This window comes from Delphinus delphis, chromosome 18, assembly GCF_949987515.2.
Source record: "Delphinus delphis chromosome 18, mDelDel1.2, whole genome shotgun sequence".
In the NCBI taxonomy this organism is placed as follows: domain Eukaryota; kingdom Metazoa; phylum Chordata; class Mammalia; order Artiodactyla; family Delphinidae; genus Delphinus; species Delphinus delphis.
Window position 1 is genome coordinate 48,815,120 of NC_082700.1, and position 22,759 is coordinate 48,837,878.

The 22,759-nt window shown below is 39.4% G+C and overlaps 1 protein-coding gene across 3 annotated transcripts; it reads right to left on the reverse strand.

Moving 5' to 3' along the window:
* Positions 1-641: 641 nt before the first annotated feature.
* On the reverse strand, positions 642-21,971 carry COMMD6 (COMM domain containing 6). Of its 3 annotated transcripts, none has more exons than XR_009516773.1 (4): positions 21,784-21,930; positions 11,133-11,285; positions 8,490-8,788; positions 642-3,368 (listed from the first exon to the last, which is right to left on the reverse strand). XR_009516773.1 is itself a non-coding variant. In XM_059995634.1 (4 exons), the coding sequence occupies exons 3-4, from the start codon at positions 11,256-11,258 to the stop codon at positions 8,738-8,740; spliced, it is 177 nt and encodes a 58-aa protein (XP_059851617.1). In that variant the 5' UTR covers positions 11,259-11,285; positions 21,575-21,795; positions 21,884-21,971; the 3' UTR covers positions 8,431-8,737. The 3 variants fall into 3 exon arrangements, 2 of the variants coding, with proteins under 2 accessions (XP_059851617.1, XP_059851616.1); XM_059995634.1 differs by lacking the exon at positions 642-3,368 and having other exon boundaries at positions 8,431-8,788; positions 21,575-21,795; positions 21,884-21,971; XM_059995633.1 differs by lacking the exon at positions 642-3,368 and having other exon boundaries at positions 8,431-8,788.
* Positions 21,972-22,759: the final 788 nt, after the last annotated feature.

The window sequence follows — 22,759 nt, forward strand, 5'->3', positions numbered from 1 at the left end:
TTTTAATTTTTTAAGTTTTTTTTCTTTGTTTTATTGAGCTATAACTGACATGCAGTACTACATAAGTTTAAGTGTACAGCATAATGATTTGATGTACAAATATCATGAAAGACTTCTAAGTTTTAATGATCTCAAAATCTACAATACATAACCTATCTAGCACCCAGACCTTGGTTTCTAGTACCACTGTCTAATAAAAAGAATGAGGGTTCTTTGGGAGAAATGACTGATTCAAATACACAAGGTGAGCCTGGAGCATCTTGTAGTGATAAGTGTCAGAAAGCAGTGCTCAAAAATTTTTTTAAAGTTGGCGGGGCTGTGTCAAAGGGGCACAGCAGCCAAATGAAAGAGCTCCCAAGAGTCAAAGTTGGAATGACTTGAGGAAAAAGTGTATTCAATTGTAACCCCAAGTATAAAATAAATATCCGTGAGTTTGTACTGTTATAGATAAATGAATGAGTACGTTAATAATGGGGAGAAGAGATGAATCTCTCTCCCAGAATTCCAAATAAAATATGTAGATACTTCACCATAAAAGAAGGGGAACATAACTCCACATTCCTTAAGTATAGCCTGCAGGTAGTGACTTCCTTCCAAGAGTAAAGTATGGAAAAAAGCAGGTGGACAAGTAACTTTACAGTGGAGAAACAGTCATTACTTCAGCCAGGTTATCAACATCCTCATGAACACTCATAAATCATGTTGCTAGTAGGTACCCTTGATATGAAGTGAGGAAAATGCACTTTCTATCTGTGATACCCATAACTCCAGTTCAGAAAAACATCAGACAGATCCCAATTGAGGCACATCCTACAACATACCTGACCAGTTTGAGTACTCCTCAAAACTGCCAAGGTCAACAAAACTAAGGAAAGTCTGAGAAACTGTCACAGACAAGAGAAGCTCAAGGAGACATGATGACTAAATGTAATATCATGTCCTAGATGGGATCCTGGAACAGAAAAATATATTAGGTATAAACCGAGGAAACCTAAGGTATCAATAGTGGTTCATCAATTATAACAAATGTATCGTAAGATGTTAACAGGGGAAATAGTGTGGGGTATATGGGAACTTTCTGTACTATCTTTGCAATTTTTCTATAGATCTAAAACTTGAAAGAAACAAAGTTTATTTTTTAAAATCTAAAGTACAAAATAAATTTTTTTAATTATTTGAGGGACTTCCCTGGTGGCGCAGTGGTTAAGAATCTGCCTGCCAAGGCAGGGGACATGGCTTCGATCCCTGGTCCGGGAAGATCCCACATGCTGGGGAGCAGCTAAGCCCGCGTGCCACAACTACTGAGCCCGCATGCCACAACTACTGAAGCTTGCACACCTAGAGCCCGTGCTCCGCAACAAGAGAAGCCACCGCAATGAGAAGCCCACGCACCACAACAAAGAGTAGCCCCCACTCCCCGCAACTAGAGAAAGCCCGCACGCAGCAACAAAGACCCAATGCAACCAAAAATTTAATAATAAAAAATAAATAAATAAATGAATAAGTAAATAAATATTTGAAAAAACTTATTTGAAAAGATAATTCTGCTTAAGTACTTTTAAAAACGAAGCACCAGCATGATGGAAATTTCAACGCCTTTAATTTAATGTGACTATCTTGCCTTCTTTCCACATAAATCTGATATGTATGTTAACCTGTCTTGGTAGCAGAATATCTGAAAATATTTGGGTTTTGCTTGATGAGCTTGGGGATAATCTATTTCTTTTTAGAAACTAAATGCTCATTAATACATTTTCCAACTTGAGAATCAAGTATTTTCCAAAAGTTTACATTTAAGTCAAGTGTTTGAAACTTGAAACACATTTTCCCACAGAAATGTTGTTACAAACAGTGGTTAATTCCCAGGCCAGCCAGGTGAAGCTCATTAAACTCATAATAAGCAAAATAGACATCTTCAGTGAAAACAGTGTAAAACTATATTATGAGAAAAACTTGCCTTTCAAATTCAAAAGATAAATTTAAACATGCAATTTAAATTTATTCTAATCAAATCCATCACCCAGTGTCTGAGCCAAGGGCTTTCTTTGGGCCTCTTTGCAACACTGCAAATGAGGAGGGGGCGGAAGATGGAGGGTGTTAAACTGGGGTGAGTGGGAGATGGAAAGACCATAAGCACAGTCTGTGAAGGCAAGTGTGCGCTTTTGACCCAGATTGGGTGGGCAGGTTTCTACTTTGATTTCTGGGGATACAATGAAGTTGGTACCCCAAAGGACAGAGAAAGGGATAGAAAGGGGACTTTGTCTTCTCCTAATCCTAAATCTTTAATGTGCTACTATGCAGAGGGTGGGTAATACAGTAGTCTATGGGCAGCTGGTAAGGATGAATGACCAGTTGGCTAACTCTTCAAGCTGGTGGGACTTGAGTACATGGGTGGACAGCAGTAGGCATTGGACCCGCACTCCTCACGACAGTATGCTACCGAGCAGAGGACCAAGAAAGAAAGTGGATTCACACAGGAGATCTGCAGAAATGCTGACAGGGTGTGAAGAGGACTTAAATTCCCAACAGGAAGGCTCAGAAGAGGAAACAAAGGTAAGTGGAAGAAATGAAGTTTCTTGCAGTGATACCAGCCAAAATATCAGACCCAGCTGCGGTCAGGATTTCTATAGCACAGCGAGGCCTACGTTTGATGTATTTCAGGTTTGTCTATCCTGATTTGGAGACACACTATACCATTTGTTAAAATAAGGATGCATTGTACCACAAAAAGAACTATAAGAACTTTTCAGCATAATTAAAAAGCAAACATTTTTATCAAGTATTTCTTAAAAACAATGATACATATTTTCTTATAATGCATTATGGATTTGAAAAAAATTTTTTTAACTGCTCTTCCTCTCCCTCTCCAGATACCCTCTCCATCAATGCTTACAACATGGTAAACATCTTTCCTTAATTTTCCTAATTTTCCATTAAGAATTCAAATATATATTGAGTGCATTTTTCAGTTTTATGAAACAACAATATGTGTTGATAACAGCAAATGTATTGTTACTACATATTGATAACGGCAGGTATATGATATGCTGTAACATAGATATGATGAATTTATTCAACCATTTCTTTATTGACAGTCACTGCTCCCTTTATTTTACTTTTCACCGCTTGGGGAAATGCTACAATAAAAATCTTCATACAAATATCTTCTGTTATTCAAGTTTATGCTCACTTGCTGTCGTTAACAAACACTCTAAGCTTACCACAAGAGTTTGTTTCTAGTTCACATCACTGTCTGGTGCAAGTCAGGCTGTTACTATGAGTTTGCCTCCAATCGTGATTCCAGGGCTCCATCTTATGGTTTCCCTATCTCAGATTTCTTCGTTTCCAGCAGTCAACACGGGAGAGAGCTTGGAAGACAAGGAAAGGTTTATGACAAAGACTGGATGTATGTTAGGACACTTCTGCCCAGATTCCACTGGCTACAACCCAATCATGAGGTCCCAACCTAATTGCAAGGGAGGCTGGGAAATGTAGTCTTCCTGTGTGCCCTAACAGGAACTGGATGAACATTTAGTCAATTTTGCAAATATTTTTATATACAGTAAGTCCCTACATATGAACGAGTTCCGTTCCGAGAGCGCATTCATTAAGTCCAATTTGTTTGTAAGTCCAACAAAGTTAGCCTAGGTACCCAACTAACACAGTCGGCTATATAGTACTGTACTATAATAGGTTTATAATGCTTTTCACACAAATAACATAAAACACAAAAATAAAACATTTTTAATCTTACAGTACAGTACCTTGAAAAATACAGTAGTACAGTACAACAGTGGGCATACAGGGGCTGGCATCGAGGGAACAGGCAAGAAGAGTTACTGACTGGAGGAGGGAGAGGAGGTGGGAGGTGGTAGAGCTGAAGGATCGTCAGCAACAGGAGATGGAGGGCCAGCTGCAATTTCACTCACACCTGACGCTGATGGCACAGGTTCTGGCTCCTTGCTGGATTCAATTCTATCGACCCTCTTGAAAAAATGATCCAGTGATGTCTGGGTAGTAGCTACTTTTTTTCTCGTCATAGATGACATCCTGGGCTTGAAATAAAGATACTGTACTACTGTACTCTATACAGTAAAGTACACAAAAGCACACTTGCAGAGGATGTATGCACATGACAACGTACACCAGACATGTGAACTAACTTACGTGACTGGACATGCGAATGCATGTTCGCATCTTTGAAAGTTCACAGCTTGAAGGTTCGTATGTAGGGGCCTTACTGTATTGGTGGCTTTACTCCAAAGGATATATTTCTGGACTGAAATTTCTGGGCTGTGAAATTCTATATAATGTGTGTATGTCTATCACTTCACAAAAAAGGCCATGACAACTCCTATTTCTGTCAGCAGAGTAGGAATATTCAGCACCTTTCTTGCTTTTCTAAATCTCCCTTCCAAAGGTACTAAAAGACTAGAAACTCCACTGACCAGATTCCTGTGTCAACAGGGTCCTGGTTTAACTTCCACCAATGAGAGGCACTCTCACTGAAACTAGAAAAGGTGAAGAAAGCAAGCAGCCTTTATTTCATTCTAACATGTTGACACTTGGCAGAAATGGCCTGTAGTTGCTTCCAGGTGACATCCTGCATGCTGCAGAGATTACTGGCAGGGGCTTTCCCTGAAGTTCCTGCATACCGGATTTTCTAAAAGCCAGCAATGATTTCTCCTGACTTGTTCTCTCAGTCTTTCTGACAGTTTAGTGAACATCTCATTTCTTGTATAAAACCTCTTCCTACTTGAAATACTTAAAGCAATTTGTTTCCAGACTAAGTACTAACTTACACATCAACCTAGCATTTGTCTTTTATCTTTGTTTATGACCCATTTTTTCCCACATATAATTTTTTAATTCTTACATTTCAAATATATTTGTTTTATGTTATAGCTGTGGTGTTGCTGCTTCCCAAGCCTTAGTTAACATATTCTATAAAACGTCTAATTTCTATCTTTTATAGTTAAATAATTAATTCATCTGGAACTTACTTTTGCATGTGTTGAGACTGCTAGTATCATTTATTAAATCAATCCTGTTTTCTCACCCAACTGAAATATCATCTTTGTCCCAAATATCTTGATCTATTTCTAGGCCACCTAGTCTATTCCAGTGATCTGTTTATTTTCCTGAGCAATGCCATACAGTGTTGATTGCTGTGGTTTTATAAAATATTTTAACAACTGTTTTATAAATCTAAATTCAAAAGAGACCATCTAACACAATAACTTGTGTTACCAGGTTAACTCAGTTGTTACATAAACTCATAATAAAATTTATTTTTCTATGTCTGTGCACATATTTGAACTTTCTACAAATATTAATAACAGAAACATCTGAATACTTGGCTAAAATAAGGGAGCAATGACCAATCCTAACCTGATTCCAAATGTTGGAGAAGGAGCAGCCTCACTCTTCTGATTGCTTTCATAAGTTAATGTTATAAAATTGAATTTGTAAAGTAACATTATCCTAATCAAATACTACTTTTGTCATTCATATATACTTTATATATAAGACTATAAAGGACTCTATGTAAGAGTTTGTTTAGAGAGGCGGAGTCAAGATGACTGTGTGGGAAGACGAAGAGTTAGCGTCTCCCCACAACTAGGGCACCTGCCGACCGCTGGTGGGGGACTCTGATGCCCAAGAAGACGCGAGGAACCCCAAAGTGAACTGGTAGGATGAAGGGGGACTGCAGGGGGAGGAGAAGTGGACGCCAGACAGGATGGGCACCCCTGAAGCTGGGGAGATCAGAAGAGGAGTGGAGAGGTTGATTGCCCCGCCCACTCGGACCAGGGGAGCCTGCTGAGCTCCCAGGCTGGTCCTCTGCCCTCCAAGGTCCCCCCCACAACCGAATTGGTCCTGGGGGCATAGAAGGGAGGCTGGGGAGATCAGGAGAGGCAGGAGGCATGGGCTCTTGCAGGCTGGAGGAGTGGGAGAGGAGACGAGGGCGTCTGCCCCGCCCACTCAAGCCCAGGAAGCCTGCTGGGCTCCCAGGTGAGGTCCCCTGCCCTCTGAGACCAGGGCTGGGGGGCACTCCTGGGCCCCTTCTGTTCCTTGAGCCTAAGCCCCACCCCCCATAGCCCCCAGGGCCTTTTCCAGCCCTGTGGGTCCTGAGCATTGGCCCCACCCACCACCCAAACCTCGCCCTTGCTTAGGCCCCGCCCTCCACAACCAAGGCCTCCCCCCACTTCTTTTTTCTTTTCTTTTCCCTCCTCTTCTCTTTTACTATTGTGGTACTGACATACCTTCTGGTTGTTGATTCATATTTTTATATTCTTCCTAACATATCTGTTAGTTTCCCAGTCTAATTTTATTTTTTACTTTGTTACTGTTCTTCTTTTTTTTTTCTTTTCTTTTTTCCACCCCATGCACATTGAGGGATCTTGGTTCACGAGCCGGGGGGTTGGGCCAAAGCTCCTGCAATGGGAGCTCCAAGTCTGAACCACTGGACTAACAGAAAGACCCCAGGGAATATTCAACGGAGTGAGGTCTCACGGAGTTCCTCATCTCAGCACCAAGACCCAGCTCTACCCAACAGCCTAAAAATTCCAGTGTTGGAAGCCTCAGGTCAAACAACCAGTAAGACAGGAACACAATCCCACTCATAAAAAAAAAAAAAAAAATAAGACAGCAAAATAATATGTCACAGATGAAGGAGCAAGGTAAAAACCTACAAGACCAAATAAATGAACAGGAAATAGGCAACCTACCTGAAAAAGAATTCAGAGTAATGATAGTAAGATGGTCCAGAATCTCGGAAACAGAATGGAGGCACAGATTGAGAACACAGAAGAAATGTTTAACAAAGATCTAGAAGAACTAAAGGACAAACAAACAGATGAACAGCACAATAACTGAAATAAAAATACACTAGAAGGAATCAATAACAGAGTAACTGAGGCAGAAGAACAAATAAGTGAGCTGGAAGACAAAACGGTGGAAATAACTGCCAAGGAGCAGAATAAAGAAAAAAGAATGAAAAGAATTGAAGACAATCTCAGAGACCTCTGGGACAACACTAAACGCATGAACATTCAAATTATAGGGGTCCCAGAAGAAGAAGAGAAAAAGAAAGGGTCTAAGAAAATATTTGAAGAGATTATAGTCGAAAACTTCCCTAACATGGGAAAGGAAATAGTCACCCAAGTCCAGGAAAAAGAGACTCCCATACAGGATAAACCCTAGGAAAAACACACCAGGACACATATTAATCAAACTAACAAAAATTAAATTCAAGAAAAAAATATTAAAAGTAGCAAGGGAAAAACAAAAACTAACATACAAAAGAATCCCCATAAGGTTATCAGCTGATTTTTCAGCAGAAACTCTGCAGGCCAGAAGGGAGTGGCAGAATATACTTAAAGTGATGAAAGAGAAACCTACAACCAAGATTACTCTACCCAGCAAGGATCTCATTCAGTTTCGATGGAGAAGTCAAAAGCTTTTCAGACAAGCAAAAGCTAAGAGAATTCAGCACCACAAAACCAGCTTTACAACAAATGGTAAAGAAACTTCTCTAGGCAGGAAATGCAAGAAAAGAAAAGGACCCACAAAAACAAACCCAAAACAATTAAGAAAATGGTAATAGGAACATACGTATCGATAATAACCTTGAATGTAAATGGATTAAATGCCCCAACCAAAAGACACAGACTGGCTGAATGGATACAAAAAAAGACCTCTATATATGCTGTCTACAAGAGACCCACTTCAGACCTTGGAACACATACAGACTGAAAGTGAAGGGATGGAAAAAGACATTCCATGCAAATGGAAATCAAAAGAAAGCTGGAGTAGCAACACTCGTATCAGATAAAATAGACTTTAAAATAAAGACTGTTGGGGCTTCCTTGGTGGAACAGTGGTTAAAAATCCACCTGCCAATGCAGAGGACACGGGTTCGAGCCCTGGTCCGGGAAGATCCCACATGCTGTGGAGAAATTAAGCCCGTGCGCCACAACTGCTGAGCCCGAGTGCCACAACTACTGAAGCCTGAGCGCCTAGAGCCTGGGCTCTGCAACAAGAGAAGCCACCGCAACAAGAAGCCCACACAACGAAGAGGAGCCCCCGCTCACCGCAACTAGAGAAAAGCCCACGTGCAGCAACGAAGACCCACCACAGCCAAAAATAAATAATTTTTTTTAAAAGTAATAAATAAATAAATAAGCTACAAGGATACATTGTACAGCACAGCACAAGGAATATAGCCAAGACTTTATAATAACCATAAATGGAGTATAATCTCTAAAAAGTTTGAATTACCATGTTGTACATCTGAAACTAATATAATATTGTAAATCAACTATACATCAATAAAAAAATGAATGCCAAAAAGGAAGAGTTCGTTTATAAAATGGGTAACATTACCAGTATTTTTTAAAACTATTGGTCTAATACATAAACTTGTGCTGCTTTTAATATCATTCAACTGTTTGTCTGATTTATTTTTCATTAAGATATAATACACATACCACAGAGTTCTTCACTCTTTAAAGTTTCCAATTCAGTTGCTCTTAGTATATTCACAAAGTGTGCAGCGATCACCACTTTGTAATTCCTGTTTGTCTGATTTTCTTTTTTATTATTTAAAAAAATGGAAAATCAAAAGTATAATTTTCATTCAATAAATATCATTTGATCCTTAGGCAGTTTTGTTGCAGAAAGTAAAGTTCATGATTTTAGAATGATGGTAGCAATTCATCAACAAAGTAATCAGTTTTCACACAGTTTCAATAACTGCAGCAATTTCCTTGAACTGTCTGTAGAAATTCTGGAGAGAAAGGGGAAAAACAATATTAATTTTGCTTTTAGAGGCTATTTAAGTAGTTCTTTTAATTATATCTAACCAGCAGAGGCTCTAGAACATATTAAGTTTGCATTTTAATGTTACTTCCTCAACTATTATTATTCAAAAGTTACTATAAGAAACAAACAGGTGTAATTTGGTGCAAGCAAAAATACTACTGTAGAGTCGGATAATTAGCTCATAAATAAGCTTTTTAAAAGCATCCAACGAAGTTCTTTGAGATCACAACAGAAAGATTTATTAAATGCCCAGCACTGTTCTCAACAATGAAGACTTTAAAAAAATGACAGATTGGTTCCCAGGCTCTGAACCACTTTTAATACAGTGAAAGACTGCATTTCAGGGTGATAGGGGCTGTCTTGTCAGTTATACTAAGAGGGACCCAACACTGACAGTAGCTTACATGGTAGAAGCTTATTTCTCTTTCAATTAAAAACTAAGCTGGTATGGTAGTTCTCCTGTAGAAGTCATCAGATAAAACATCAGATAAAAAAGGGATCAAATTCTGTTTTCCTTTCTTATTCTCTACTTGCCGAGAAGTAGGAAGCAAATTTGATATACTCTAATGATTCCATCCTTGTATTTTCCCTCTTCTTTGGACTTAATTCTCTATTTTGCTACTTAAAAGAGTATCTGTATTTTCTTTTAACTCATATGTAAGTTTATTATGGAACGAAGGAGGAAATAACCATTTCTTAAAAAATATATACTCATGATCATAATTTCAGCTACTAGAAAGATAAAAGTCAAAAGCTCAAAGAATGCTCCTTGGTGCTCAGTCCTATAATGTGACTAACAGGCTGTTCGCCTGGTTAGCTGTAAGCCACGTAAGAACTACCTCTAAAAGAGTTGCCCCATTTGTGATCTTTTGACTCTGAGAAAAAAATTTTAAGAGATGGAATCAGGGAGCACAAATGTGGCAAAGAAAAATAAGAATTAGGCCAGTATTATGAATTACAAAAGGACTGAAACCTATATTCCTTTTGGAAGTAGATTTGGTCTTTATGTTCAGTTGCAAGCTACTCACATATCACAATACACTACATTTAGTTCCTTCCAACCAAGTCCTAATTTGCTTCCAAGACACCATTTAGCATTAAAAATAATGAATCTGTGACCCTTTTTTTGTTCTACAGCAGACACAGCTGTTCTAAAAATAGGAATCAAAAGGAGAGAACATCCTTAAAATGTAATTTGTAAAACAGAACTACAATATAACCCACAAATCTCACTTCTGGGTATATATCCAAAGGAAATAAAATCACTACCTCAAAAAGTTATCTGCACTCCCACATTCAGTGCAGCATTACTCACAATAGCAAGGTATGGAAACAACCCAAGTGTCTGTTGACAGATGAATGGATAAAGAAAATGTGGTGAAAAAAAAAAAAAAAAAGAAAATGTGGTGTGTATATATACACAACAGTATACTATTCATCCTTTAAAAAGAAGGAAATCCTGCTATTTTTGACAACATGGGTGAACCTGGAGGACATTATGCTAAGTAAAATAAGCCAGACACAGAAAGACAATACTGCATGATCTCACTTATATGTGGAATCTAAAAAAATTGGAATTCATGGTAACAGAGAGTATGCTATAAGAAATAATTCATATCTGTTCACTCACCAAAGGGATCAAAACAAACAAAAACAAAACTCTAAGGCCAGTTAAACTAGCCAAAGACAAAGCATTTCCCTGTATGTACATTGAAAAGAAAATGATTTCTCATCCACCCCCTTTCTTCCTTTCTTGCTTACAGATAAGAGGTAGAATAATAATATATATAATATTGGATACGAAAAAAAAAAATAATATATATAACATGATTCTATAAATAAACTATTGAGTTACTCTAATCCCCAGCAGATAAAATTACCCATCAAGTACTAGTGGTCTGATCTACATTTTGTAAACATTATTAGTCAGAAAATTCAGGGTCAATACTGCTCAAAGGTAAGATTTATTTAGCTTAATCACTCTTGAATATTAAGCCTAAGAAGAATAAAACAGTTAAATGCAAAGTAAATATCCTGCTAGAAAAGATGCAAATTTCTTAAACACACTCACAGATGAGTCCTTGAAAGTGATGGAGTGTCAGTATACAAATTCAGCATATTATATTGAAAATATTGAAAATAATTTATCAAATTCCCAAATAAAGTAAATCCAGATCTTTTGCATGTAAAGCACATCAAAACAATTGCAAATAAAAACAGTTAAAATTTTCTCTTAAAGAAGATTTTATGCATCTTTTTAAGCAGTAATTACAGAACAATGGCTAAACTGAATGAGTTTTATCACAAACCTGAAACTGTGGAATTGTCATTTCGAAGGACTTGTTCTTTACTTGGCCTGAATGATCTGCCACTTTGAGCATCACTGCAACGTAAGGATACTTAAGTGATCTGCAGCTGTCTGAGCTCACAGCCATACCCAGCTTCCACTGAAAATCTATTAGCTGTAATGAAACAGTACACAATACACCAGTTATAATATTGCCCTGAATGAAGATATTTATTCAATTTTACTGCTCTCATATTCAAGTTTTAATTTCAAGGCCAGTCACAATAAAAGAAAATATCTTCATTTTAATATTGTTAGGGGGATATAATAATCAAATGAACACAGAGAGAGGCAATAAGAGATATAAACAGGGTTGGAAAACAACACTGTCATAATTACAAAAGGGAAAAAACAAAAGTCTCCACCTGATGTGTTATGGAGGTAGATGTGGCAGTACTAGTTTTCTTTTCATTTTGCTCCTGTACTTAAGGGAACTCCAAACATTTTGGACCATCTCTTATCTCATTTTCCTGTTCCACATATGCCTTGCCCCATTCCACAACCCAAAAGTCCTAAAATGGAAGGTGAGTTATATACCATCTTCATATTTGATTGAGGCATACATGGGACCATACCAGTTTCTTTCCTCACCACAGTCCTTGACATGAAACCTTACACTATTGGGGAAGGTGGTTTTAGATTTCATCACTGTTGATGATGGATACCTGCCACGTGATGTGCTATGCAGTTTACATGTATTTAATGCCTCACTGAATCATAACATTATAAGCTATTATTTCCATTTTGCAGGTGACAAAACTGAATTTCAGAGAGCTTACGTAATATGCACAAAGTCATGCATTTCTGGACTCATAACTGAAACCAAACTCTGTTTGACTCCAATGATTACATGCTTATTGACTCCTGGTTGCCTCAATACTTTCTAGCTAATTCTTTTCAATGATTGTTCAGTGTTGCCATGGCATAAAACAGGACTGGATAAATGCAACCCTTAATACTGAGTTTAAAAACATAAGACAATAAATGGAGGAATTTTGTGTCTTGTTCCCAAAGCTTCGAAAGATATGTAGTACCTAGCAGGCACTCACAAAAAATACCTGTCTATTGACTGATACCTTTTGCTACCAAATGAATGCTTACTGGGCAAATAGCTTTACATATTAATAAAAAAATTTTTATAAAAGGTGGGATTAGTGTAAGGACCAAAATTTCCTCCTGTCTTCATACTGGCATTAGACGAACCAGCTACAGCATGAAGGGCAGGCTGGTCCCGACAAAAGGTTAACATCTTTGATAAGTAAAAAGACTGTACAGGTACTTCTTAAAGTTTCCCATACAAAAATAGAGAAAGGATAGTAGGTTAATAAGAAAAGAACTACAAACAGCTAATAAGCATATGGAAAGGAAACAGGGAAATGCAAATTTAAAACACAAAGAGATACCACTACACACCTACCAAAATGGCAAAATTTTAAGTCTGATGATTCTAAAACTGGCAAGAAAGGATGTATCACAGTGCTGCTGATGGAAGTCTAAATTGGGTCAATCTTTCGGAAAATTGGCTTTACTTAAACTGCAGTTACGCATATCCAGTGATCCGGTGATTAAATTATTAGGGATATAACCTAGAAAAACAGTATACTTGGGGCTTCCCTGGTGGCACAGTAGTTAAGAATCTACCTGCCAATACAGGGGACAGGGATTCGAGCCCTGGTCCGGGAGGATCCCACATGCCACAGAGCAACTAAGCCCGTGCGCCATTAACTACTGAGCCTGTGCTCTAGAGCCTGCGTGCCACAACTACTGAAGCCCGTGCACCTAGAGCCCGTGCTCTGAAACAAGAGAAGCCACTGCATTGAGAAGCCCGCGCACCACAATGAAGAGTAGCCCCTGTTGCAGCAACTAGAGAAAGCCTATGTGCACCAACGAAGACCGAACACAGTCAAAATAAATAAATTTATTTTAAAAAGTTAAAAAAAAAAAAAGAATCCACCTGCCAGTGCAGGGGACACGGGTTCGAGCCTTGATCGGGGAAGATCCCACATGTCGCGGAGCAACTAAGCCTGTGCGCCACAACTACTGAGCCCATGTGCCACAACTACTAAAGCCCACCGGCCTAGAGCCTGTGCTCCGCAACAACAAAAGCCACTGCAATGAGAAGCCCACCCACCGCAACGAAGAGTAGTAGCCCGTGCGCAGCAATGAACACCCAAAGCTGCCAAAAATAAATAAATAAATATTTTAAAAAAGGAAAAACAGGATGCTTATGTGAGAATGTTCCTAGCAGCTATATTCAAAATAGCCCTAACCTATAAACAACCCAGATGTTCATCAGTAATAAAATGGACAAATGAAATGCTGTACAGCAATGAAAATGAACTTCAGCTACACTTAACACCAAAAATCCTGAAAGAAACAAGTCAAAAAGTTATGAGATTCCATGCACTTAAACTTGAGAAACAGGAAATATAATACTGTTTAGTGATGCATACACAGATGGCAAAACTATAAAAAGAAGCAAGAATATGACTATCACAAAAGGATAATTATTACCTCTAGGGAGGAGGGCGGGAGAGATATGATTGGGAAGGGGCATGTGGTGGGCTTCTGGGGTACTGGTAATGTTCGATTTCTTGAGTTTTGATTGTAGTGACACAGATGTTCACCTTTAAATTACCCATTTTTTTGGTAACTATTTGAGGGGATGGAGGTTAACTAGATGTACTGTGGTAATCATTTTGCAGTATATGTATGTCAAGTCATTATGCAGAGCTGTATTTCAATTATATCTCAATAAAACTGGAAAAAGTAAAATTATTCATTAAACAGTCCAAATGTTCTGCACGTTTTGGTATAGATGTTATCTTGCACATATAGCAGGGGGAGGGAAGGATATGTTAGTGAGCTCCACATTTCTGGTTGAAAGGAAAAATTTATTTAGGGTAGGTGATCAAAGGAAAGCTTCAGAGGAGACAGAGCTCAGTTTTGAAGAATAACAGAACTGAAATTGAGAGGAAAAAATTTGTTTTATTTATATATTCCATAAATACACACCTAGCAAAGAATAAGTGCTTAATAAATATTAAGCTGAACCAACTAGAGATAAAAGTAGTTCATATCTGGCTGAGGGATAGAGCACACTGTCTCAAAGTGAAAGGCTCTTACAAGGAAGTATGGAAAAGAAGGCTGACAAGAGATCAAGAATCAAGAGGCCAGTAATTTTTTGCAAATTGTACAAGTTTTCAGAATACTCTCATTTACAGTTGACCCTTAAACGATGTGGGTTTGAACTGCAGGGATCCACTTATACACAGATACTTTTCAATAGTAAATACTACAGTACTACACGGTCTGCAGTTGGTTGAATCCACATGTATGCAGAGGAACCTAGGATATGTGACAAGTAGGATAAAGCTGATCCTGTGAAGAATGGATCACTAGGTCTTGATGATCATCTACAGTTAAGGGAGGTATCAAAGACAACTATAAAATTTTGAGCCCAGATGACTGGGAGAATATATCATATATGAATCAGGACTTTTTATATTTTAAGCCCAAAAGTATTATCAAGAAGTGATAATTAACCTATATGAGAAAAGAATCTAAAAAAGAATGAATATATGTATAACTGAATCACTTTGCCATACACCTGAAACTAACACAACATTGTAACTTAACTATACTCCAATAAAATTTTTTAAAAAGTGATAAGGAATATCTAAATAGGAATGTTCAATAAGTGGATAAAAATTCAAGAACAGAATTCATGGGAGTTCATGATTAGAGATAGTTTTATATCAGTTCAATGGTGATAGTCAAGAAAGTAACTTAACACTTTTTAAACATATTTGCCCCATACAACTCCTTGATGCAAGAAGTTCCATTTTTACTGTCCATAGTAAAATGGGAGATAAAACATTGCTTATTTGACTCTAAAAGTATGAAATAAAACTCTGGATTATCCAGAACATTTTAAGCAGAGAAGCAATTAAGGAACACAATGTTGGAATTCACTGACCATTACAATGGTGAAACTGGCAGGTGGGGAAATTGGGAGAGCTGCCATTTACTGTGCAAAGCTGGTATTCATGAGTACAAGAGCTGGGATTAGGGTTATGGGATGAGAATTCCCCAAATTCTGAACTGAACATTTAAATGCAAATTATCACTAAAAGCAAACCTTCTAATAAGTGTGATTGAGCCTTAAATAGGAATTAACTACAGAGAAGAGTTTAAAAAGAATAAAAAAAGAAAAAACAAAAAAATCAGAACAGGGCGAACATCACTATGGAGAATATTAAGAATGAAGTAAGAATGAAGTAGCCTCAAAATTCTTGTAGAATTAAGCAAATGATTTAAAAAGAAAAATGTACAGAGAAAAAAGCTAGTAGTAAAAAAATATAGGAATAACCAGAAGTAAAATGAATACAAAGAAGAAAAATAATCAGAAAGCAAAAATAGATTAAGAGGTAAACAAAGAAATTAGCTGTAGTCTGTCACACTAAAAATAGTTGATATGGTGGCTGAAGTTACTGTTAACATAAAAACATCACTATAAAAACCGTGTACAGGGGCTTCCCTGGTGACGCAGTGGTTGAGAGTCCGCCTGCCGATGCAGGGGACATGGGTTCGTGCCCCGGTCTGGGAAGATCCCACATGCCACGGAGTGGCTGGGCCCGTGAGCCATGGCGGCCGCTGAGCCTGCGCGTCCGGAGCCTGTGCTCCACAGCGGGAGAGGCCACAGCAGTGAGAGTCGCGCGTACCACAAAAAAAAAAAAAACTGTCTACAAAGAAAAAAATTTTTAAGACCATTTCAGTTTAAATTTAATTTTTATTTTTCAAAACATAACAGGAGAAAATTTAAAAAATAATCGTGTAAAACTCCATCATCTTAAAAACTATGTTCATATTCCTGTGTCCCCGTTTCTAGTCTTTGTATGCAATTTTTATAGCTACAGTCACAAAATACACATTTTTATGTTCTCTCCTTTTTTAAATGAAAGTTTTCAAATGGAAAGAATGTTAAGCATTCTGCACACATTAATCTCTCCCAAAGTACTACAAGGAAAAGACTGATTAAACTCATCCAAGGATACAACACTAATAGAGCTGGTATTCAAACCCAAATTTGTCTGATTCCATATTCCATGCCTTTTTCATTATACCTAGCGGCAACATGACTACCATTCAGAATTAAACCAAGTCCTAATAGGTCAAGAAAGTAGACAGGTCTGGGACAGGGCAAGAGTGTTTGGCATCTCCTAAATGCTAGGCCTGAACTGTCCAGTATAGTAGCCACTAGCCAACTGTGACTATTTAAATTAATTTAAAATGAATAAAAGATTCAGTTCCTCAGTTGGACTAGCCACGTACAAAGTGCTCAAGAGCCATGTGTGGCTAGTGCTACCATACTGGATGGCGCCAACAGAGAACATTTCCATCATCGTAGGAAGTTCTATTGGACAGTGCTGTGCTAAACTCTGTGCTTCGTACTTTGTATCTGCAGATATTGATTATGGCATCAGTTATTAGCAAATTTTACTTGAAAATTCATATTAGCTCTAGCCTAAGTGGACAACTTTTGCTAAGTCATTAGCCTTTCTCATCTTGCTTAACGGCACCTTCATCCATGCTTTGATTTTCTTCATAGCACTTAACGGTTTCTAAAATTATGTTAACTTATTCATCCCCTGTGTCCCCAAGGAAATGGCATTATGAATCCAGTTACTACTGAATCTATTACAACATTATCTGATAGAAAGTGAATATTCAAATAAGTATCTGTTGAACGGTTTAGAAGTTCTGGGGTATGTGGTAACTGGTCTCCAAAGATAGCCTCCAGCAATTAATTCCACCCGGCTCTGTAAGTACACGTCACTCTTCACATCAAGAAGTGGAGCTTATTTTCTCTCTGCACGAATCTGAGCTGTGCCTGTGATTGTTTTGACAAGTAGAATATGGCAGAAGAGGTGTTCTGGAATCTTTTTTGAGCCTAGGCCTTAGGAGAACTGGAAGTGTGTCCTTCCTTCTTCATGGAATGCTGGCTCTTGGGACTCTCCTTGGAACCCAGCCACCATGATGTGAGCACCCACATGAAGGAGAACCGAGTCACGCCAATGATCAGCTCTAGCTCAGCTCATAGCCCAAGTCATGACTAGCATGTGAGTGAGCCCTCTTCACTTCCACCCAGCTAAGGCTCCTAGATGACTGAAGCCTCCTAGATGACTGAAGCCCCAGCTGACATGATAAGGAGTAGAAACCACCACCCAGCTAAGCCCAGTTAACCCAAAGACTCATGAGAGACAATTAAACAACTGTTTTAAGTCACTAAGTTTAGGGTGGTTTGTTATGTGGTGACAGATAACTAAAACAGAGCAAACACAACTAGCTGAAAATAGCTTTGTTAATAAACTTATTACGATATACGATTTATCAAAAATGAATTCTCAAAACTATACAATCTGAACTATATTGGTTTATAGAAACTGTAGCAAATATAAATAATCAAAACAATGTTTCATATTTGGTTAGTGTTAATACCACCAGTAAAAATAATCCAGAGAACGAAAGCGTTTCCCATTAAACACAATCGCTACTAGTAAGTTCACAGTACTACTGCCATGCAACACAAAACAAGTATCAGCTTTCCTCAAAATGGTTTTTAATCCTCATTTCTTTTCTGATGACCCCCATTTTCTAAGTGACTCAGGTTTGAAACTTCAGTCAACTTTGATTTTTCTCTCTCCCTTACACAAAACACTTATGAATCGCTAGGTACTCAAGATTTTATTTCAGCCAATGCCACTTATTCCCTTCTTCCCAATCTCACTGTTACAGAGCCTTTTAAAAGGCTTGCCTTCAATTTTACTGCAGCCTCCTAATCAGTTTCTTGCCTAGAGTCTTCCTCAGTTCCAATCCACAGGATGGACTCTAAACACTACTTATAAACTTACCAAATCTAAACTTGTAATGTCTACTGCCTCAGGAACTAGTTAACCCTTCCCCTAGCACTTAAGTCATCTCACAGCATAGTCCCAAACAGCTTTCCCACTCGTGCTCAAGCTGGACCGCATCCTCTCTTTATTTTTATTTTTATTTTTTTTGCGGTACGCGGGCCTCTCACTGTTGTGGCCTCTCCCGTTGCAGAGCACAGGCTCCGGACGCGCAGGCTCAGCGGCCATGGCTCACGGGCCCAGCCGCTCCGCGGCATGTGGGATCTTCCCGGACCGGGGCACGAATCCGTGTCCCCTGCATCGGCAGGCGGACTCTCAACCACTGCGCCACCAGGGAAGCCCCGCATCCTCTCTTTAAATTATCTTTCAGTCTTCAAACCTTTGCTCATGCTGCTCACCCCTCTTGGAATACAACTCTCAAACACCTATTTAAAATTCAAAACTCCTCTCAAATTCTACTTGCTCTGTAAAGTCTTTCCTGGTTTACTCAACTTTTCCATGAATGGTCACGTCACTTCTTACACCCCAGCACTTAGAACATTCTGATCTGTGGATCTGTCTCCCTCCCCCACCATCTACTAGACCGTAAACTCCCTGAGGGGAGTTCATACATCCTTACATGACTTGTAGCACCCAACAGGACACACAGAAGAACAAAAACAGACATACGTTTATGAACTATTACACAAACTGTACAAAAACTTAAGTCACTGTCTCATATACGGAAGAGGGAAAAGGGCACTAGATATTGTGCGTCAATATACATATTTCTGTTGATTTATACCATAAAACTGGCAAGCAGGAAAACAATAAAATGTGGCAACAACAGGAACAATCATTCATCTATGATAAGGAGTTCTAACTAGACATCTATAAAAAAGAACCATGAATTACTTCAAAACAGTGATTATCAGCATCAGAATGTGAAGTAATGAGTAACCTTAGACCTTCTGGTGCTGGACAAGGTAGCACGACAGTTTGTTAAATTTAACAAGTTCAGACTCTGAAGTTAGACAGACCTGAGTTTGAATCTCAGCTCTGCTACCTTCAACCCATGTGACTTTGGGCAAGTTACTATGTCTCTATGCCCCAATATTCAGTTAAATATTTACGAAACAATACTATGTTCTAGGCACTGGGACTATAAAAAATAAAACAAAGGGTTCCTGACCTCAGGAACTTACGTTCTAGTAGGGAAGACAGACAATAAGCAAATATATATACAGTGTCGTTGTACTAAGTGTTATAAAAAGAATTTTTTAAAATGCAGGTAAAGGGACAGAGTGACCAGGAAGGCTATTTAGATAGAGCCTGGGGGAGACCTCTGTGAGGAGGTAGGTTTTGAATAGAAAGACACCTGAGTAAAGTGAAGGAAAAAGCCACAAGAATAACTGGAGAAACGAGCATTCTGGACAGAGGGAGAAGCATGCCTGGCCTGCGCAGGGAACAGCAATGAGGCCCGCATGGCTGGAGTGGCGTGAGCTAGGAAGAGAGGTAAGAGACAAAGAAACACTTTCTGAAGGGCCTTTAGGTCAAGGAAAATACTTAAGACATTTTTCTAGTGAGACAGTACTCTCTTAAATGGCTTCGAGCAGGGAAAAGACCTGGTCTAACTTAGACCACGAAAGTCTCCTCCAGATTGATGAACAGGGCATTAAGTTTAAGAAGGAAAACAAAAAGACTTAATTGGGAGACCATTACGGTATCTACACAAGAGGGTGGTGCTTGGGACTCAGGTGGCAGCAAGGCGAGGTAAATTTAGAGAATATTTTTAAAGGTAGAGGAAACAGTATTGTGATGGATTGTATGCGGGGTCTGCACTCTCACGGGAGGTGTGGTCCCAGTTAGCCTCGCTGATTCTTATATTGGTGAGAAATATTTAAAGAAAGAAAGAAGGTATTATAGCTCAAGGAATTTAAACTAGTGTTAGCCCTAAAAATTAGCTATATCTGGTACATTTAAAAAGCATATACTACAAACAGAAATGACCTACTGCTAGGTCAAGGCTTTTCTCCCCTACAAGACTGCTGAATACACATAATCATTTTATCTAGCAATATAATATTTAAAAAACACATCATGAACTATGAATAAAAAGGTTCAATTTAAGAGTTCCTGGAGGTAAAACTCACAAAAGTGTGAGGTCCCCCTAATGACTGGGGTGTAGGTGGGTGCCTGAGATTTTAACTCGGCCTTGTCCACGCTGAGCCTCCAGTAATTCATCAATTATGGTTTAGGTTTTCCTACCCCTAGCACTGGTTTTCACAGAGGTTTCTGTTCTGGTTAAGTTGTGCTTCTCTGTATTCACCTGTCTCTCCAATTTGGGAGACAGGAGCTTGCCCTGTGACCTCATTTTTCTGACTTATCCAAGAAGAACTGTTCATTTTTCAGTCTATTCAGCTTTTCATTTATTTTAAGGCACAGGTTGGGCTTTATAAGAAGGCGGCAGGAGGGTCAGAATCAGAGAAGGCAATAGGATGATGCTGGCAGAAAGAGAAGTGATGACAGAAGCAGAGGCTGGAAGGATGTGCTTTGAAGATGGAAGTAGATGCCATTGCTAAGGAACACAGGCAGCCTCTAGAAGCTGAAACAGACAAGGAAGCAGATTCTCCCTTAAAACCTCCAAAAGGAACACAGCCCTGCTGGCAACCTTGGCTTTAGTCCCACAAGACTAATTTTGGACTTCTGATCTCCAGCACTATAAGGATAAATTTGTGTTGTTTTAAACACACCTCCCCCTACACACACCCCCAAAAGGTTCAACTTTTAAAACCCTATAATCTAGTATAATTCAGTTTCAGGATACCTTACGCAAACATATGACTTAATGTAAGTATAATAAATGGATAAGATGATTTCTGAGACATTGAATCAAAGTTATTGAGCAGTAACTCAGATCAAAGCCAGATAGGGGGTTGACTACTGAGTTTCCCCCTATCTCCCAGGAATCCTCAAAAAGAACAGAAAAATCAGCTGGAGACAGATGTCACAGAGCAGTCAAAGGACATCTCTCAGCCCCCGTGTTCTCATTATTTATCTCAGCCCTTTCTTATACTTTGTGGTCCTGGGTAACTCCTATATTTCAAATACTCTAGTTTTAGTACTCTTCTTCTGGGAAGTGTTATAAGCTATTTGCCTAAAAACAGTTTATTAGCTGAAACAGGACGGGAACACTCAGAACAAAGAGACAGTCCTAAGACATATTTAAAAAATCAAATTGTTATTCCAAGCATAAAAAAAACAGACACTGAAAGGTTAAAGAGGTAAACTCTCCCTCTTCCACAAACTGCTTTTTAAAGACTTAAGAAAATGTTTGCGCAGCTATCTTTGGAAATTTTGATAATTTCTTCTCTATATATATTACATCCCCAAATACTATGTACCTAGTATCAAATCAACGGCGCTTAATCAAGGAAGAACAATATTTGGTCTGTACTCTTCGGGCTGGAGTGGGTGGGGAAGATTAAATTACAATGGCAGTGGCTACTACCTCAGAAGCCAAGTGGAAGGAGCAATGCAGGGTGGCGGGAGGAAAGGCACGGGCTCACGGACATGGGCCTTGGTTTGGGGTTGAGCTGGGGAAGGCTCACGGTGGCATCGTCCCGCGGCTGCCAGAGGCGGGCGGAGGACCAGGTGCAGCCGCCCGCCACTTGTCCAGCCGAGGCCGGCGGAGGCCGCGAGGGATGGCCATTCACTCACCTGGTTGGTGACCTGAAATGGAAGCAGAAAACACAATTTAGGGAACGATCTTTCTTGCTCCGGAGCCCACTGCCCCGGCTTCTTCCAGGCCAGGTCTTACCTTGGCCTTAGCATCCAGCTGTGGCTCGCTACACCCCTCCATAGCAGCGCCCCAGAACCCCACCACCCACTCAGGTGGAAGCTCCCGGGGCCACCACCCCTTCCGCTTCCTCTTCCCGCCCCTCGCGGCCCGTCGCACGCAGCGGACGTGGGGGGAGGAGGGCAGAAACATCTTTGTATACCTCATCCTTAATCTCAATTAGACATCAGTTTTATGGAGCCGATCAGTAACAACGGAAACACTGTAGGGTAAAAGGTCCGAAAACTGGCAGATACCTTGTGAAGGGAAGGATAGATTATCTTTTAGGTGCCGTCGCCCCCTACTTATGCCATGGACGTGGACTCTTCCTGCCTGCAGCGCCAGGCGCCCTTTGAGCGAGCGCAGACTTGTAGCTGCGCAGACTTGTTAGAAATTGATGCTAACCAAGTTTGAAAGCTGTGGGACAATCGCTCCCCCTTCCCCACAGATGTTTGTCCTGCGAGGGAGATGCCAATGGGACCTTTAGTTTTATGATTAGCTTCTGTCACTCGGATTCATTTCACTGGCCTAGCTTGGAGGTAGGGTGGGCATGCTTTTTGTTACGCTCCTTCGTGGAGGATAACACGAAGTGCTGGGAGCTTTATAGTCACATAAGCCTGAATCTAAAACCCTCTACCACTCAGCTGTACGCCTTGAGTAAAGGTAGACTTTACGGAGATCGGCTTTCTAATCCGTAAAACTCAGGCTGTAGATATTTGTCTCACAAGGCTTTATGAAAGGTTCTGTGACATCCCATATGTAAAGCACATAGCAAAGTTCCTGAACATAGCGAGTACTCAATAAATACCAGCTCCTATCATCATCGTCATGATAGTCAATCCTCAAAAGAAGCCTATA

What these genes read in the sequence shown, in the direction of transcription:
- COMMD6 (XM_059995634.1), bottom strand. Translation starts at nt 11,258, where the DNA reads ATGGCTGTGAGCTCAGACAGCTGCAGATCACTTAAGTATCCTTACGTT. An exon ending in TGACAATTCCACAGTTTCAG is followed by an intron (nt 8,789 to 11,132) that starts GTTTGTGATAAA and finishes CTTTCTCTCCAG; the next exon opens with AATTTCTACAGACAGTTCAA.